Source organism: Gymnoscopelus braueri (genome assembly GCF_963280865.1).
Source record: "Gymnoscopelus braueri genome assembly, chromosome: 18".
Classification (NCBI taxonomy): domain Eukaryota; kingdom Metazoa; phylum Chordata; class Actinopteri; order Myctophiformes; family Myctophidae; genus Gymnoscopelus; species Gymnoscopelus braueri.
The window spans coordinates 21,889,507-21,908,940 of NC_137618.1; the positions used below are offsets into that span (position 1 = coordinate 21,889,507).

General features: G+C 41.1%; 1 protein-coding gene across 1 annotated transcript; it reads right to left on the reverse strand.

Moving 5' to 3' along the window:
• Nucleotides 1-602: 602 nt before the first annotated feature.
• On the reverse strand, nucleotides 603-7,805 carry rpl24 (ribosomal protein L24). Its single transcript, XM_080456998.1, has 6 exons — nucleotides 7,745-7,805; nucleotides 7,543-7,618; nucleotides 7,017-7,127; nucleotides 6,209-6,345; nucleotides 4,497-4,560; nucleotides 603-727 (listed from the first exon to the last, which is right to left on the reverse strand). Exons 1-6 carry the CDS (start codon nucleotides 7,747-7,749, stop codon nucleotides 647-649), a joined length of 474 nt encoding a protein of 157 aa, XP_080313124.1. The 5' UTR covers nucleotides 7,750-7,805; the 3' UTR covers nucleotides 603-646.
• Nucleotides 7,806-19,434: the final 11,629 nt, after the last annotated feature.

The window sequence follows — 19,434 nt, forward strand, 5'->3', positions numbered from 1 at the left end:
TTGTTAATACATCACAATCATTAAACCCCATAATCCATATTTTATATGTTGGCTATTTAAAAATAGCAGATGTACAAGCTCGCAGCGCAGCAAAAACAGCCATTTAAGAATAATGTGGTCTGCGGCCAAATACATACCATGGGTCCTTGGTAAGAAAGTTTGAGAACTACTGCTATAAACTATAAGTGTGTAAAAATCTGTCAATGGTCATCTCAGAATTGTGTGGAACCAAGCTCACCATCTACTAGGTCAAGACTCAACCTGAAGTCGATAGTGAGCTTAGTTCCACACAGCCCCACCATACAAAAGTCGAAATACTAAACGTAAAAGTATTTATACTTATCCTATGTTGGAGCTTTGTCTCCCTCTTCTGTTTTCATAATCATATTGCTCAGAAATGAGTTTAGTTTAAATAAATTCTGAAGCATGCATTCCATGTTTACACAGCGGAAAGAATTACCCTTAGAAGAAAATCCAGCCTATTGCAAGAATTAGCAAATGCAATTGTTGGACCCATCCTTAGAGGAATTAACACTAGTCCCGTTAAGACATCAATCGATGGAATATAATAGGTACTGTTATAAAGTCACTGTCACACAAAGTAGTTATCCAACAAAGTTTTATTCACAACCAAAACAAACAGCTTCTAGCGTTTTCCTCCAACACGAGGTGCATTCACCTTCATAGGCTTTGCAATCTTGGCAGGCTTTGCAGCCTTGGTAGGAGCCTGCAAAGAAAAAAAAAAAAAAGATCTATACACACATCACACTGAAAAAATACTTCTTTGCAGGGGCCTGACAACATAATTAAAATGAAAATATTTAACCAATATTCTTCATTAACAGAACAGCACTGCAGCATGTGACTTGTGGCTAACTGAGTCACATATACTGTAGGTTTCAACTCCCAACCAGAAACCCCCATCTAGTTGGCAGGTACAAATCTACCCACCTAAAGTGGGAGAAAAAAAAAAACTTTTCAAGAGACATTTAGTCTTTAATATATAGTCAACTACATAGTTAGCACAGTCTTACAGAACATGCCACACCAACATTTCACTGATTGTACCTGTATGACTTAGAGTGACAAATAAAACCCTCAACACAAACCACAACGCCACCATCTCTGCTCTCATGATGTAAATGTACAAAGTAACTTGTAAGAGAATATGGAGGCCGACCAATGGTATGTCTAATAAGACGTCAAGAGCCGGTACTATGATCTCTAGTCGCTCTATGGCTGCAGGTGTGGAGTGAGCACTGTTGCACAGGCTGTAAGACACAGCCCAGCAACAGCACATAACACAGACCAAAACTATGCACACCATCCACCCGCAGCCAAACATGGACGTGAATATCCGTATAATAGTGCATCATTCAATGTTGACTATCATTTTAAGATTTGTACTAAATTATCATGACACTTGTGGCAAATGTATAGGTATACAGCATGTAACTTACTGACAGGCTCTTCTTGTGCTTCATTATATAAAAGACTTAAGTCTAATTATTTTATCATCATTAAATACAATAAGCAAGATTCTACAATGGAACTTCCCTATATAATTAGTCAATAACTATCCCAATTGTCAAGTCATCATGAGAAGCAGGGTTTTCTACTTGCCAAAAATAGCCAATGTACAACCTCGCAACACGTTTTATATTTTTTCTGGTGTGTAGTTCGTTTGACTAACTGAAAAAAGGCGGCAAAACAACAAGAAAAATGCCTGCCAACTTAAGTTGAGTCAGCCACTTGACGTTTCTTTCTTATTGGTTGATCCCTGATCAAAGTTTAGCTATATTGAACGCCAAGCTTCAGACACACTGAAAGCCACACGAATAAACGCTCAATGTGCCACAACGAGAAGCGCCACCCCTTTGCTCCCACACAATGGAAGAGAACGGGAGGCTAATGCTTCTGAAGGCAACTCCGCACCAAACAGACTCGTCCAGACTATTGCAGACTACTCCAGACTGCAACAGACTGGTATTCGGTTGGCAAAAGTTGCCATTTAAGTCTGTCAGCCGACTGGCCATTCATGTGCTAATTTGACTTTTAGCCTGCCAGCGTTGCCAGGTCTGCTTATTATAAGCGACTTTGGGCTTGTTTCCCTGCAAAGCCACTTAGGGATGTTCCCAGCGTTTTTTCTTCACTGACATGCAGTGGTGTAAAGTAACTAGTACATTTACTCAAGTATTGTACTTAAGTACAATTTTGAGGTACTTTTACTTTACTGGAGTATTTCCAATTGTCTATACTTGTACTCCACAACAATTATTTGAAATGTTTAGTTACTAGTTACTTTGCAGATATAAATCATTATGAAACATACATTAACCACTTTAGCCCTATTTTATACCTATGAGCTATTTGAAAATATAGGCCCTGCCCGGCCTTCATGCCAGGGCAGGAAGGCCATCCAAAAAAATAATAAAGATTTTTAAGTCCAAAAATGTTTTTTAAGTCCACGGAAATAATGCATTTAACTTGAAGGTTAAGGATGATTGTATTTTAATATATTATAAGAATAGTATAACTATCTGTGAAATATTACCCATTTATTTCACAAAATAATGTGTTGGCAAATGACCAATATTTAGTTATATAGGTCTCAATATGTCACATTCAGCCCTGGACTACTGACTGAAGTAGGGGTCACATTAATCACATTAGATTCACAGAATGTATTTTACCCGCAAGTTATTTTCATTCAAATGAAATGTGAATGAACTTGCACTAATAATGACTTTAGTTGATTTTTCACTCTTTAAAATATAGTATTTCTTAATTATTAATAATTACAGCTTGTAGATTGGCTATTTTCACGATTTTAAATGGTTTTTAAATAATAATAAAAAAGGAACATACAAGATTTCCACCCGACAGCCATAATATATAGCCAATATATGGTTCTGTATCAGTATATGAGTCAGTTTTTGCAGATTTCATTCTAATTGGCTACTATGCCTGAATATGAATTTCATGAGCCTGGGTAGGTCACCCTGGCTTGGCGGAGATATGCCCTGTAGCACACTCCGCGCAGCAGGTGAAAGCAATTCACTTAATTGCTCGTTCTCTCTCTCCCTCTTTCCGTCTCTCGCTCGCTCTCTCAATCTTTCACTCTCCCTTTTTTCTCTCCCTTTTTTCTCTCCCTCTGTCTCTCCCTCTCTCTCCTCTCTCTGCCGCTTTTTACCTCCCTCTTTCTCCCTCCCTCCGTTTCTCTCCCTCCCGCTTTCTCCGTTCCTCTCTCTCCCGGTATCTCCCTCTCTCTCACCCACTTTCTCCCACCCTCTTTCTCTCTGTCTTCCTCCCCTCTCTCCCTTCCTCTCTCTCACTCTCTCTCTCCCCTCTCTCCCTTCCTCTCTCTCTTTCTCCCCCCTCTTTCTCTCCCCCTCTCCCTCACGAGAAACAGTGAATGTAGGTTTTCTTAGACATGGTCGCTTGTTTCTCTCACATAATCTGGCAACACCGACAGCCCTCTGTTGTCACTGCCACTGCGCTACCAGTCGGCTAAAAAGCTGAACATGTTCGGTCGGCTCTGGGTCGGCCGAAAAGGTCCCGACGGACCCCCCGACGGACCCCTAACCGACGGCCGACGCTTCCCGAAGCCAATTCGGCCCAAAATCGGGCCGATTAGGATTGGTCTGGAGCCAGCTTGACATGCGTGTGTTAAGGGCAAGACCACTTTGGTAGAGGTTTGGGTTGTGTAGTTACCTTGCCATGATGCAACTCCAAAGGTGGGCAAGAAATAAAAAATAATTGCTCCATTGATTAGAAATTGATAATTCAAAATATGCTCCTCATTGACTTACATTGTACGGTAAGGTAAAACTGCTCTCAAAGTCACTCTTTTAGCACAAAAACGAACGCAAACAAAGTTGATTCAGACAATATAGAACATCACCAAACCCAGTACTGTTTTTTTTTTATATAAAAATGTCAACTTCCTGTTGATTTTGCCATTTTTAATAAGTAGAAAACCCGGACTGGATCGGCGGATCCGGGTCCAGATCTTCAAATAGTAAAATCAACAGGAAGTTCACATTTTTATCAAAAAAACAAACAGTACTGGGTTTGGTGATACTCTATATTGTCTGAATCAGCTATGTTTGGGTTCATTTATGTGCTAAAAGAGTGACTTTGAGAGCTGTTTTACCGTACAATGTAAGTCAATGAGGAGCATATTTTTTAATTATCAATTTCTAATCAATGGAGCAATTATTTTAGATTTCTTGCCCACCTTTGGAGTTACATCATGGCAAGGTAACTAATCAACCCAAACCTCTATCAAAGTGGTCTTACCCTTTAAGGCAAAAATGTTTTGCCACCAAGCAGTACTAAAGTCACTTGCCTGACAGTGTTTCTCACACTTGACATCCCCACCCGTATTGTTTACAGCCAATCCAGTGAGTACGATTGCTTCACTGTCAATTTAATCAACAATCCATGTTAGGATTGATTGTTAGGAAATATTAGTACCTGTAGAGTGATCTTACCTTAGTACTGGGTGCAGAGGGCTTCTTTGTTGCCTGCTTTGCCTTCTTGGCCTCCTTGGCAGCCCTGGAAAATAGGAGAACCATGAATGAGCCACAAACTACATTGACAACATTTTAGCCACCAACTAAATCACATCAGCAAACGGGTCCCTTATAAGCACATAATGCACATGCAAGTAGGGCTGCAACTATTATTATTTTGGGATCGACTCTCTAGACAACTTTTTTTGATTAATCAAGAAGCACCGTTTAATATATTTTTAATACATCAACTAATTGATTAACCAATTAAGCCCAATTTTATAAAAAATATTAGGTCTATAAGCTCACTATGCATTGTGACACCTTATTATCATCAGGTATTTCCATACATAAAAAGGGACATTTTTGTACAACCGCAACACACGTTAACTTTGACCTTTCCCGAGATATGAAGGAGCAGGACAGACCCAATCAGATTCCACAAAGCCCTCAAGGCCAGGGCTACACGTATATAGATCTTTCCAACTGATATTTTCATCAAGAAAAAAAATCCTGTCCACTGCAGAAACGCACTGAACACAGGAGTGCATTCCTGATCAGCAGTAGGTCAGGAGTGCTTGTCTGTTAAATTCGGCACAAGCTGTCAGAGAATCACATTTGAATAGGTCGATACAAAACTGTTCTGTATACTATGCCGTCTTTACTATAGACATTAATAGAAACTCTGGACTACCTTTACATTTTTTGATAGAATGTTCTGAAATGGATCAAATACAAAGCATTCTACCATTAAGCCACCAAAATGTGCCCTACCAACAGCCATTGATAAGTGAGACTCCCTACAGTCCTTCAAAACCACCATAAAAGAGCACCCGTCTGCAATTTACAACAGGACCTAGACAAGTCTATTAGCTTGCCAAAAGAAATGACACCCACTGTTTTTCTGTAAATATACCTTTACTGCTCCTAGTATTGATGATTTCTTGTACAGTATTGTATGTCTTTAGATGTCTTGATGAATTGAATACACAGGACCACAATGGAAACAAGCCCTCAGGGCTTTTTGTGTTATCCTTTTAGCATTAATGTATAACTGTACCCATGTACTTTTTGTAAAATGTACTTTTTGCAAACCGTTTAAGTATTCAATCAAACCAATTCTGAATAGTAATTCAGAGTCTCGGAGCACCGGCGGACATTACACAGTGGGGACCAAGTAATATTGGGCGTAGCAGTCACCTTTGTTAAGTGGTGTAGTTGATGCTACAATGCCATGTTAAGTTCCAGTGAAACTGATGTTTTTGAAAATCTTTTTTTTATCCGTTTAACAAAAATCTGTTTGTGACCAGAGAATGTCGTTTGTGTGGATGAGAGGCCCAAACATGCAGGAAGATGTGTTAGGAAAATATACATAATGTGTAGCCTATGTCCAAGACTACACAGTAAGTCTATTTTCTTTTTACAACTTCCTCCATTTAACTTAAATGAAGTGTGTAAATGTATAAACAGGTGAAAGCAGTTTATACGGGTGAGGAAATTAGCATGTTTACATGCACACTATCGCACAATGAATCCTTGTCTACGTTAACATTTATGAAGACGTTTATCTATAGGAAAAAAAAATGAATTGACAACATGTGTCCATTTAGTGGGGATTCTACTTAAAACTCCAGAAGAGTTGCTTAATAAATAGTCAACTGGTAAGTCTGCCTCCTCAGATGTATTCTTACCTGATGGCCTGCTCACGCTGGGCCTTACGGACCTCAGGCTTCTGGTTCCTCTTGGCCATGATTTCAGCCAGAGAGGCCCCAGTGATGGCCCTTGTGAACTTCACTGCACGGCGTGTACGCCTCTTTGACACCTCTTCCTGTTAAGACACATTTTGATACAACTTTAGAAGGGGGTATTTCTTCCCATGTAGAGTTGTGTGTGGCCATATGTCCATTGCTTTTGGCTACACAAACACAACACTACGACCTCAGCCAGACAAGGCAGATGCTGTTCAGATTTCCCATTGCTGCCAAGTGTTGTTACCTGTCCTATACAATATGTTTTTATTTAGTTCCAGTTTTATCGTCATCTAGTTATATAGTATAGTTGTTAGCAGCATAGTCTCTTACCAACATTTCTGTGTAGCTGTATGACTTGGCGACAAGTAAACCCTCTTGAATCTTGGAATCAGTCACACACCACTAGTATCTCTGCTCTCATGATGTAAATGTACAAAGCAACTTGTAAGAGAATATGGAGGCCGACCAATGGTATAATGTCTAATAAGACGTCAAGAGCCGGTACTATGATCTCTAGTTGCTCTATGGCTGCAGGTGTGGAGTGAGCACTGTTGCACAGGATGTAAGACACAGCCCAGCAACAGCACATGACACAGACCAAAACCATGCACACCATCCACCCGCAGCCAAACATGGACGTGAACATCCAAACAATAGTGAATCATTCAATGTTGACTATCATCTTTAGATTTGTATCAAATTATTATGACACTTGTGGCAAATGTACAGGCTACAGCATTTGACTTACAGACAGGCCCTTCTTGTGCTTGCGTCTGTACAAGACAGTCCAGTTGATCTGTCTTGGGTTCCTTTTGGCCAGGAAAGCAGCCTCACACTTGGCGTTCACGAACTGGAACACCTGAAGAGAACAAACGAATGTAACCACCACGGCACTAGCATGACAACAAGTTACAATGACCAAGATATGACCAGATACATGTGCACGCTATTTCATTAACAAAGGTTACTAATGACCTTAATATAATGTTGTGAAATACATTACAGGCTTCAAGTTAGTATATAATCACAGAAACGTGGACACTGTTTTGAACACAGAAGTCAAGAAGAACCCCAACACAGACAGGTTAGCAATTAGCATCAACAGTAGCTCGCTAGCAAGTGTTCAAAGTTAGCTCTCATGAACACTTGCTTAGTTAGCTGCTAACCAGACCAAGGTCCATCAAACTTTGCATGTGTTTATTGAAAAAGTAAGCTTAAAACAACGGCAATAGACAAGCGTAATAACCGGTGTCAGTATCAGGCCCAAGCGTTACCTTTCCATCTATCCTGGCGTATCGGCGGCCATGGCCAGGGTATATTTTATACCCGCTGAAACTGCACAACTCGACCCTAAAATGGACAAATGAACATAATGACCGATAGAAGGAGACACAAGTATACACATAACAACGATATTATTTAGATATAGTTTATTTAAAGGCTACGATGAAGCTAGATTATGATGCGTGAACTCACTTCATGATGGCTACGACGGGGCGCAAAACCGGAAAGGAAGATGGTGAATACGGAAGCTGAATTTGTGTAACCCGGATGCACATCTATAAACAGTTTCTCAAACATTGTCATTTAAAATCATGCTATATATGCTATATTATATATGATCAAACTGACACTCATTTTCACTCATTTTTGTAGTATTCTTGTGTCAAATGTTTATCATGCCAATTAATTAATTAATTATGACATCCATAGACCAACACGGGAACTACAAATTGCACGCCCACTTTTGAGACAGCGCCGCTATTCGAGGTCCGTGAGAACTGCAGCTGCCAATGCATTCGATGAGAGGATATGATAGTTAGCCTACTTTTAAATATTCCTACATTAACTGGAGACGATATTGATTTAAATAAAAAATATATTTCCAAATGTATGGAGTGTCTTTGTCAACATATCTTCTTGTTTTCTTAATAGTTGATGTGTTTCACATTTAATTTGCCACTTTAACGAGTTACCCATAAGGTTAACACGGAGGGTAGACGGCAGACCAGCGGCAGACAGACAAGTTGTCGCATTTCAGTGACATCACTGTCTTTACGAGCGCCCAAGATATATTTAAAGAAGGTAGGGTCATCTACGTCATTTCTACGTCATTTTCGCTATCATCCAATTCCAGCCGGCAGATTCGTCGCACCACGGGAGCCAGACTGCAGCCGTGAGTTCAGTGGAATGCATTGGAGTTAATGAGAGCCCTGTGGATCAGCTCATGAACAAAATATATTATTTCTGAATGACTGAGACCTTTGTAAAGTAATTGCTTCTGGAAAATAAAAGAAGACATATCACACATTGTTTTCTGCTGTGTTGCTTTTCGATGTGTCCACTGTATAAGTTTATTGAGCTATCTAAAGAGCACAAAGTACGCGATACTGCCGAGCCAGAAACCAGTGTTGCCATGTCCACTTATTATAAGTGAGTTTGGGCTTATTTTTCTGTGAAGTTGCTTGTAAATATTGGTGGTTGCGTTTTTTTGGGCTTTTTTCTTAAGTGTAGTTGATTATTTGGACTTGGGCTTCACAATTTTAAAGTTATTTTAACCAGTGGTTCTCAATTATGTTTATGTCATGGACCCTCAAATTAATATGTATTTGTCCCTAACCCCCATCTGAAAATGTTGTGCCAGGGAGCCCCGTACCAGATTTGTGGTGTTATTATATCCAAATGGACTGTGTGAACTAGAGTTCTCAAATTTACGTCCGACCCTATCCGACCTGACCCAACGTTTTTGAGCCAGGCCGAAAATGTATGCTAATTGGTCGGGCCGAGCCAGGCCTCGGACTCGGAAGAAATATTATTAACTAGAAAATGTGCTCCTCGGAGCACAAGTCTCCGCCAGCAGACCCGTGCTATTTTAATAGCACGGGTCGTCTTGGTAGAACGGGTCGTCTTGGTAGAAGATGTTCTTCTACCAAGATAATGGGAGTTAGTTACATTGTGTGATCTCAGCCTCCTATTTATATATTTATATTACATATTGTGATGTCACGTAAAACTGACCAATGTTAGGTGTTCTCAGAGGAACACACACACGCACGGACGGGTGATTTGTACTGCAAGGTACTGTTGGTAGAATGTGCGTGGTTTTTGGTGTTCTGCAGGGGCGACTGAATATGTAGTGTTTGCATCTAAAGAATGTTCTTCTGGAAGCAATGTGTCATATGGGAGTGGTCGTAATTGACTGGTTTGTTCAAATACTTGTCTGTCTTTTTCATCTTCATTGTTGTCTTGAACAGTTTCAGCAGTTGATTGGTGTGTTTGATCTATGTCAGTTTTCTCTAGTGATAATGTATTTGATCAAGGTGGCCAATTGTTACAGTATTAAGACTTCGGCCTTGTTGTTGTGGGATCAATTCAACTCTATAGTCCTCTTCTGTGTTACTGTTGTAGTTGTAGATGAGTATGCTTTCTTAGCTTTGGCCTTCTGCGCCTTTGCTTGACCAATGTTAGGTGTTCTCAGAGGGAGTCTGATTTGGACTGGAAGGTACTGTTCCAATCAAGACTGATTGATCCTGTCTTACCTCACTTCAAAAAGTAGAGGCTTTTTGAAGTGACACACCTATTTATAGGATTGTATTTCGTCATGCGTCCCTCTAGCCAATCAAAGGCATTGGTGTCAACATATTGACACGTGTCACGTGGAGCTTGACCAATGTTAGCTTGGCTAACAATGTTTGCTCACACACGGCGGGACGAAGCGAAAACATATTCTCCACCTACGGCGGAGACAATAATAATAATAATTCTATTCTGTCGGTTTGTGTATTTATTATTTATTATGAAGAGGGCACTGACTGGCGTTTCACTTTTACTCTGTGACAGTGGCGTAGCCAGAACGCTAGCCGAGGCTGGGCCTCGGGAGTTGCGAGTTTTGATTGATTGATGTACTTTATTTAGTAAGACATGAGAACAACAGTACATGGAAGTACAAATTCACATGCGTGCGTGCACGTGCGGCCGCACTGTGCGCGTGCGAAAATGGGCGGTTATTAGTGGTTTTAGACACTTTTTTCGCGGGTTTGTGATGGATTTCGGATACCTATATATACACTGTTATCAAAATGGCTGAATATGATATAAAAAATATCACACCCAGTGTGAAGTGGGCGGTGTCTTGCTAGCTAATAATAAAATAATAATAATAATGAATTGCATTTTTATGGCGCTTTTCTAAGTACTCAAACTTACTCAAAGCGCTTTACAATGGTTCATTCAATCATACAGGGGGGGGACATTGGGAGGTGGAGCGGCGAACAGTCCCACTTTTCCCACATTCACACACCAATGGTGGCAAGCTAGCGCCGACCGAATCATTGGAGGCAATGTAGGGTAGCTAATCACGGTGATGGAAGCTCACTTAAAAGAATAATGTGTTTTTTTTAATACCCTTTCCACCCACAATGTGTGATTCACTTTAAAAAAAACATAAATGTGTTTTTTTTAAGTGCATAGTCCTATTTATAGGGCTATGCACATGTGTCATGTTTCCCTAGCCAATCACAGTCCTGAATAGACTGTGATTGGCCAATCACGGTGCAGGGTTAGGGGGGTACACTGGTGGCCAATCACAGCGCAGGATTTGGTGTGCAAATATCCAAACCTCACATATAGGGTTTCACCGCCCAAAAATACAAAAATAAATAAAGAAATTATAATTTTTTCAAAAAAGTTTTTTTCCCAAGAATGTTGGGGTGGGCAGAAAAACCAAATGGGTGGGCCCAGGCCTACCTATGCCCACCAGTGGCTACGCCCCTGCTCTGTGACTGGAGCGGAGGGAGGCTCAGTCAGGGCCTCAGGGCAGCTACAGGGCACAGTGACAGTCAGGCAGCAGAGAAGTGAGAGAACCGTTGTTGCAGCCATTCAATCTACAAGTCCACTAAAGTCTACATGCATCACAATATTGCACTCCCTGTAACACTGCTTACCAGAATTGGACTGCCAGCAAAGAATCAACCCCATCAAAGTGCCAGTGATGCTAAGCCTGATCAAACTTCTGCCATCAGTGCTATTTATAACTATTGAATAATGTCATTTGTAGTTTGGATCAGTCAGCAGACTGGGCTGTGATTCACATCAATGGTTCTGGGCCAGTTGTATGGGCTAACGTCACCTCTCAGCCTCCAAAGGCACCTGCACCTAAAAAGAGGGGCGTCAGCAGCAGCACCACCCACCATGTTACCAGCTACAATCAAACTGGGGGTCCTTGAAATTAAAAAGGTTGAGAATCACTGCATTTGATGACCACACACATCAACTGTCAAAAGTTTACCTCTTGTGCCACAGAACTACTATCACAAATTGATTGAGTTCAGTCACCCGGGAGAGTCTCAGAGTAGAGCTGCTGCTCCTTCACTTGGAAGGGAGCCACCCTCCATGAAGCCATTCCAGAATCTGCGATAGAAAACCCAAATGTGGCATGGAAATAATGGCCGCTACTGTAGGAAGGACCGCTATGGTCTCATATGTCCAGTGAATCTTGTGTCATCAATATGACATTGTATTGACGTCCAAATATGGAATTCCTCATGGCTCCATATTTGGACAAGACTGATCGGTTGTTTGGTGGATCAGCGAGATCGGTGGATCTGAGATTATTGTATAGTACTTGGTGACCACGCAAGTCGAGAACTATGTAAATCGGGAACGATGCAAGTTGGTAATGCATGCCCCCCCTCCATTTATGCAATACCCGCTGTCTGTCCGCAGGTCCTTCACAGACCTGCGGACAGACAGATACAGACATTTGTGGGTTTTTTTGTTTTTGTTTCTCGGAAACCATTGGTCCGACCGAATTGCCACTCAGCACTGCATAGGCCATACGCCCTCGGGTCATCTGGGACAAACACATCAAGTTTATTTATTATAATTCCCCAAATGTGATACTATTCACAAAACAAGTCTCTGCCAGGGAATCTCTGACCTCATCAATATTGATCGTGGATAGCCAGGACGGTGGGTCAGAGATTATGAATTCCATTTTCTTTAATTATAAAGTCAGGCATATAATCAGAAGATAACGTGTGATATATCTTCTATGTTCCTGAACCAGTTATCTGACAAAGGTTGCAATTATTACAAAATGTTGTTCATAAACTGGTCCAGCTTATTCTCTTGTCTCATTGACTTCAATGCATTCATCGAACATCCGGTTCCAGTTTGCCTCCCAGGGGTGTCAATAACCTGCAGTCGAGCACTACCGTTCCTTCGTTATATCTTCCTTGGGTGTTGACAATGATATTAATTAAGGTTGTGTTCCATTCAGGTCAAACAGAGTCAGGGTGCTACTATTGTGCATGTTGGCTCACTGTGCTGCAACTCTATATGGAACAGAGCCTTAATTAGTATCATTTGTATTACCAATCATACTAGTTGATACTAAATGATAAGAAATCAGTCACAGGTGTTAAACACCTCTGAAGGAAATAAGAAGTTGATCAACTTATCTATTGTGCAGTAAAGGGTATCCACATATACATAGGCTATATATACTGTATCTTTATGATGACAGAACTAGGACACCATTGTCTGTTGTCAGAGTACTTAGTGTAGTGGCCAGTTTAGAGTGTCAGTACAGCATGCAGCTATGACTAGCTGTGACTAGAATCAACGATGTCACCGTGATGTCAGAGCAGTGGCTTTATATTCTATCCAAAGTTGGTCTTATGTCAGTGTGTAGTCTTGTCAGTGTGTAGTCTTGGCCTCTGAGGAAGATAGTTGCAGTATGAATGGTACGGACCTTTAAAAGAAGGTCAGAACCCTGAATAGTTTTATCTATTAATCTTATTTCAATGAATGAATTTAGTAAGATCCAGACGATGGACAAGCGCCACCCCACAGAACTAAAGATGAGCAAGTATTATTATGTAAACTACGTTGTGATGAAATACCATTTAGAGAACCTAAAACAAAATTTTGAAGAGATGTTTGCAAACCAGCAGAGCTGCGATGAGGAGAAAACACAACTGGTTGAAGAGCTGAAGGCATCGGCTGAAAAGTTATCTCATGCAGAGAAAACAATTAAAACCACGGAGCAAGAGAGCACAGAGAAAAAGTACATGTTACAGGCAATGGATGAGACCCTCCAACAACTCCAAAAGAGGTTGGAGGAGAAGGAGAAAGAAATCAACTCCCTCAAAGAGAGCCTCTGCATTCAGATGGAGGACCGTTACAAGTGTGAGGATAAAAAGAGTTCCAAAGGAACTCCAAAGGAAGTTATCATTCATGGAGATGCGTCTAATTGTGAGAGTGAGAGCACTACTGGGAACAGTCATCTGGAGGCCAGCAGGACTGCATACTCTGAACTCAGTGACTACAGCCTCCTGTGCACCAAGCCAGAGACCATATCAGTTCAATGTAACGCGCATACCGATATGTTACCCATGATGCATAGTAGTCCTGCCTGGCCAATGAATAAATGTCACCCTGATGAAGGCATGAAAGCCCGCAAACTGCAGCAGACAGATCAAAGCTCCCACACTTATGATGACCCAATGGAACCAATGGTAGAACACAACGAAGAACAGTCGGTAATCATGGCAAGTCAGATAAAAAAGAACAAGAAGGAAGGCTAGGAAAACACAGTGGTTTACTTCAGTTCCGTAAACGGTGAGTAAGGAGTTCCTCAGTGATCTGACTGCAGATTGATCAGCAGCTCCCTGAACAGGACTCTTCAAAGCAGTGTGAATTGGCCTCGGTGATGGAAGGTACATTTAGATGGGTTACTAATGTAACCTACATGCCAAACTAACATAAAGGAAAGTAGCACACGACACACTTTTTTTTTAACTTTGTGAGAAAATATACGAAGTACAGTTGCAAACGGTCTGTTTTACTACGTATATAGAGGGAAGTAGATAAGAAGCGAGACTGCTATGAACGCTTGGCCACAGGCTCAAAAGATGGTGAACCTGGGCAGTCCTGCAAATTGGTCATACGACCTTGGTATAGGGCGCTCTGGATAGCTGGCGCCAGATTTTCTATCTGGTAAAGTGAATGATTAGAGGCCTTGGGGCCAAAACTATTTCAACAAAGTTTTACAAAGAGGCCTGGCTTGCTGGTATGGAGCATCATCAATTCATCAAACCCCACAAAAGGTATAATAAGCTGATATAGACAGCAGCACCTGCCAAGTCAACTAGCCCTGATAATGGACCTCTGGGAGGCCATTTGTTATTGCTTTTTGTCTGGTCACCACTTCTGTCTCAGTTAAATCTACAGTATATGTCTGCAACGCTAGCAAGGCTCAGCTAATTCCCCTGTAGGCCTACGTTCATGACATACACATACATTATACACAAGTGGTTGGCAGATTCAGATCCAGCAGGGGTGAATTAGCCTAGACCAGGAAGCTTCCCTAGCTTCCAGTTGCAAACCGGTAAACTAGCGGTGGCCTAAAATCCTATATTTGCGGGCTCACAACTGAACATGCCTCTAAGGCCTCATGTACAAAGGCCTGTGCATAGGGCTGCTTATGAATGGGCCCGGGGGGCGCCAGATGATGGAGCAGGTGCGGGTCGCCAGCCTCTACATTCTGTAAAACAAAATTGGCAACTTCTGTGACAGTGAGGGTTTTCAGACAAACAGGTGTTTCTCACAATAAATGTCATTCAGTCACACAGACTATGTTATCCCAGTTGTTCAGCAGATGATGCTTGGGAGTCATCTGTTCTGTTCCACTGTGTTGGGTTCCCCTACGCAGTGACGGTTCTAGCTTTTATGGCACCCTGGGTAAACCTACCTTCAGTGAACACCCATCAAAAATGATGTCTTAAAAAAAAAAGATCTTAAAGTTAAAAAAAAAAAAAACTACGTAGGCGGTAGTTTGGGGTGCAGGTTATGGTTATTCATCAATCTAGATTTACGCCCCATCACCTTGTCCACCAGGCCAGTTTCACTTGGTCTTCCTTGCCGACCGTGAATGGTGCACAAGTAGTGAACGGCACAATGGTTTATGGTTAAAACCACTGTGTCTTCCTAGCCCTCCTTGTTCCTTCTTGCAGTTGTCGTTTTGTGCCAGGATGACTGACGCCCACAGGGAAGGAACCATTTATTTGTTCACCAGAACATTGTTCATTGTTGTTAGGTGAGTCAACATAAGGGCAGCAGCTGTGATCTGACTTCTGCATTTTGCGGCGTTTGCGGGCTTTCTGGCCGGCATCACTCTTAAGTGTATTCATTGACTGATCAGTATGCTCACCCTGTATTGGGGTGTCATCTGGCTTGGTGCAGATGCTGACCTCCAGATGACTGTCCCCAGTAGTGCTGTCGCTCTCACACTTATCTTCCTCAATGAGAACTTCCATTGGAAAAGAAGGAGTTACTTCACACTGACATAGGTGTGAGTGCTCACTCTTGTCCCCATTAATTATACCTTCTTTTGGAAGAGGACTCTTTTTACCCTTGCAATTATATTCTTTCTCTGGAAAAGGACTAATGTCAGAACTCCACGGGCTTTCCAACTTCTCACTTTCCTCTTTCCTCCACAGGCTTTCCAACTTCTCACTTTCCTCTTTCCTCGAGGCTTTGTCTTTCATACTCCTCTTGCTGTAGTCCCTTTTTTGAAGTCTCTCTCTGAGGGTGGAGATCTCTTTCTCCTTCTCCTCCAACCTCGTTTGGAGTTGTATGAGGGTCTTGTCCCGTGCCTGTAACGTGCACCCTTTATTTGTGTTCTCTTCCTTCGTGGCCTTAATTGTTTGCTCCGCATGTGACAACCTTTCAACCATCACCTTCAGCTCTTCAACCAGTTGTGTTTTCTCATCATCACAGCGCTGCTGTTTTGCAAACATCTCTTCAAACTGTCGTGTTAGGCTTTCTAAATGGCATGTCATCACGATGTAGTTTGCATGTATGCACGTCTTCAGTTCTGTGGGGCGCTCGTCCATCTTTTGGATTTTATGAATTTAATTATTAATTTATTTAAGAAAAATGTATAATAATGTACCTAGCTTCCTCTGAGGTCAAGACTATACTGACTATGCTGGCAACGTTGCAAATAATATAAAGCCAGTGCTCTGACGTCACAGTGACGTTATTGCATAAGGTCTTGCCTTTATTTGCATTGCTATTGGTACATTTCTATTGTAGAAACTAATGGACAGTCAATATTATTCTCCATATTTGGGCATAGCTGCATTGGGAAGTCCCAGAGCCATATAAGGAGAGTTGCGTCACCTCCGTTCACTTCATTGGGCCATATAAATATATATATAATATATATATATAATATATATATATAATATATATATATATATATATATATATATATATATATATATATATATATATATATATATATATAAATATGTATTTATTTATTTTTCTTTGATGGTAAACATTTCTTGTTGCTGATAAATATTTTCTTATTACCCATGAAGTTCAGATTAATTTCACAGAAGCGATAAGACTCAGAGGCAGCCATTGTATAGTAATTAATTGCTGTATTCAGAGAGAGCGGACGAGGTTCCAGTACCAGTACAGATGCTGCTAGGCTAAATGCTCTCTGAAGAGGCACAGAATGTAAGGGGGTTATAACAGGACTCTTATCAGGGGGGTTGCCAAGACAACATATCAAGGTGGTTTAACACATATGACATCATTTGTTATACATATTTGTCTTCTTCCTGTGGCCATCTTGCTTTGTTTCCTTGGCAACCAAGTTCCTTTAGGCTTTAAGTTTATCAATCCTGAAAGTCCTGTAAACCATCTGAGATTAACCTACTATCTGATTATAACATTCCAGGAGGCCAGCTAGACAAAAACAATGTTAGTGGCAGAAATGAAGCAGGCAGTGACCTTGCATAGAGAGAAGACATAAGGTTCAACTTCAAGGACTGAGAAGCAAATTTAATATGACTCGAGTTAGGCCAAAGATGACATAAAAATATGATATGATGGCAAGTACCAAGATCATTCATAAAATAGATTTTTAGACCTATCAGTTGCCTTGAATATGATGATGATGTCTCTCTTCATGCTGTATCTACTGTACTTTTGTTTCTCTCTAACGGGTTTTCCCCAACGGGATCAACTATCTCATCTTATCTTAGAGATTCCAATGCTGTTTGTTTTGCGCTTCTTCTTTTTTGCATGCCCCTCTAAAGTCCCATAGAATAAATAAATGAAGGCATTATGATGGTATGATGTTTCTTTCTTGCAACATAACATCTACAAAGTAAATTCACGCAAAGGCTCAGGCAGGCTAGCCCACTGTGCGGTAATCCACCCCTGGTGACACCCCCTTGATGAGTCCCAGGGCTTTGCACGCTCTGTAACCTATAGGATGGGGGGGCCATTGCAGTTCAGGACTTTTGGGTGGTTGTCTTTTCCTTGTAGGCCTATCTGCCTAATGCCGACCATCTGTGTGTATGTGTGTTTGTCTGTGTTTGTCCAGACTAGAGCCAATATCTAAACCCATTTGGTTAAAACAAATTTAAAACACATCATTCCCCGTTTTATATAGCTATATACATTTTTTTGTGAGGTACTGGTAGGGAATACAGACTACATGGTTATACAGGTTGTTCAAGAATTACATTTTGGTATTGTCTTTGGGACAAAAATAAAATGAAATGGTAGAAAAGTGCAAGTACCCCCCCCCCCCCCCAAAAAAAAAGAACAGGATTGGCAATACAGTACATGGTTACAATACATATACTCACGCACATACACACAGGCTTTCATGCTCGTATCAATCATTCTTGAGTGAGAAGCCTCTGGCTTGGTGCAGATGCTGGCAGGCTATCAAAGGCAGGCTGATATTCTGCATGCAGCTAGCAAGCCCACTGACAGAATAAGGACATCATCAATCTGCTTCCACACTGGATCCCTGTGTTGTTGCACATGTGCTGCTCCTGAGTAGAAACCCATACTGTACCTTGTGCTTCTATCCACTAGCTGGTGGCTTTCAACAGACATGACAGAATAAGTCCTCAACTCCACACCTGAGTACATTTGGTAACGGGTGCATAAGAGAGAGAACTCAGCTGTATACAAAGGATCTGAAGCCTGATTTGCAGTTTATACTGTCGTAAATTGGCCATGATCAGACAGGAAAATCACTATTCCCTAACTATTCCCTAAGTGCAAGAATAAGAAGCATCCAGTTTGAAAGAGGGTTTGTCCACAGAAATGTATTTATTTCCATAGACGTGACACCTGCATTGCCAATCCACAGAGTGTAACTTAAATCACCAAACATCATACTTTATACAGACAGACATTTGACTTAGGACCTCCTCCCAGTCCTCCTTCTTGACCACTCACAAACAAGTTTTTAGAAACAAAAGGCTTCTTGGCCAGCCCCTCTCAGTCATCACAAGGAATTAGCATCCGCCTAGTTTTAAACATGTGACAATTTACTTTAACCCTTATCTATAAAACTATACTTTTACACAAGCTCATATTATGAAATCTTTGTTTAACATCTTATTAACTTCAAATTAAGTCCACACACATTATACATTCACAATTGCAAACAGCAGTTAGAAATACAATGAATCAACAAAGTTGCAGTTACTTTAAGACTGAATATTTTCCTTAAATGACATTTCTCTTTGTTAACAACACAAGTCATAGTTGTCAAGACTTTAATCATTTTAACAACACACTGCAGACCTAAGACTGAAGAATATTAAAAGTGTATATATTTTAATGTCATCTTGACCTGGCTTCCAACCATTCACTACACATATCCTGTCTGTAGCTGATTGGCCCAGGAAGGAAGTTCTGCACGAACGGTAGCTCATGCGCGACATTCAGCGCATGTTTGAGTATCATGAGACTCCACGATGAGCAGTAGTAGAAAAGAAATCACACCCAGTGTGAAGTGGGCGGTGTGGTCATCACAGTGGTCATCATAGTGATGGAAGCTCACTTCCAAAAAAAATGGATTTTTGGAAGTGCATAATCCTGTTATTAATGTCATCATGTGTCTCGCTAGCCAATCACAGTGCTGAATAGAGTCAGCCAATAGAGTCAGCCAATCACAGTACAGGAAAGTGGGCCAAGTGGGCCAATCACAGTGCAGGAAACTAATACTAACGAGGTGTCCCTACCCCACTTATAGGGGCGGCTACACCGCCCAAAAAAAAAACTTTGCATCGGTTATAATAGACGATTTTCACTCTTACACACGTCTCCCATCTGCAGAA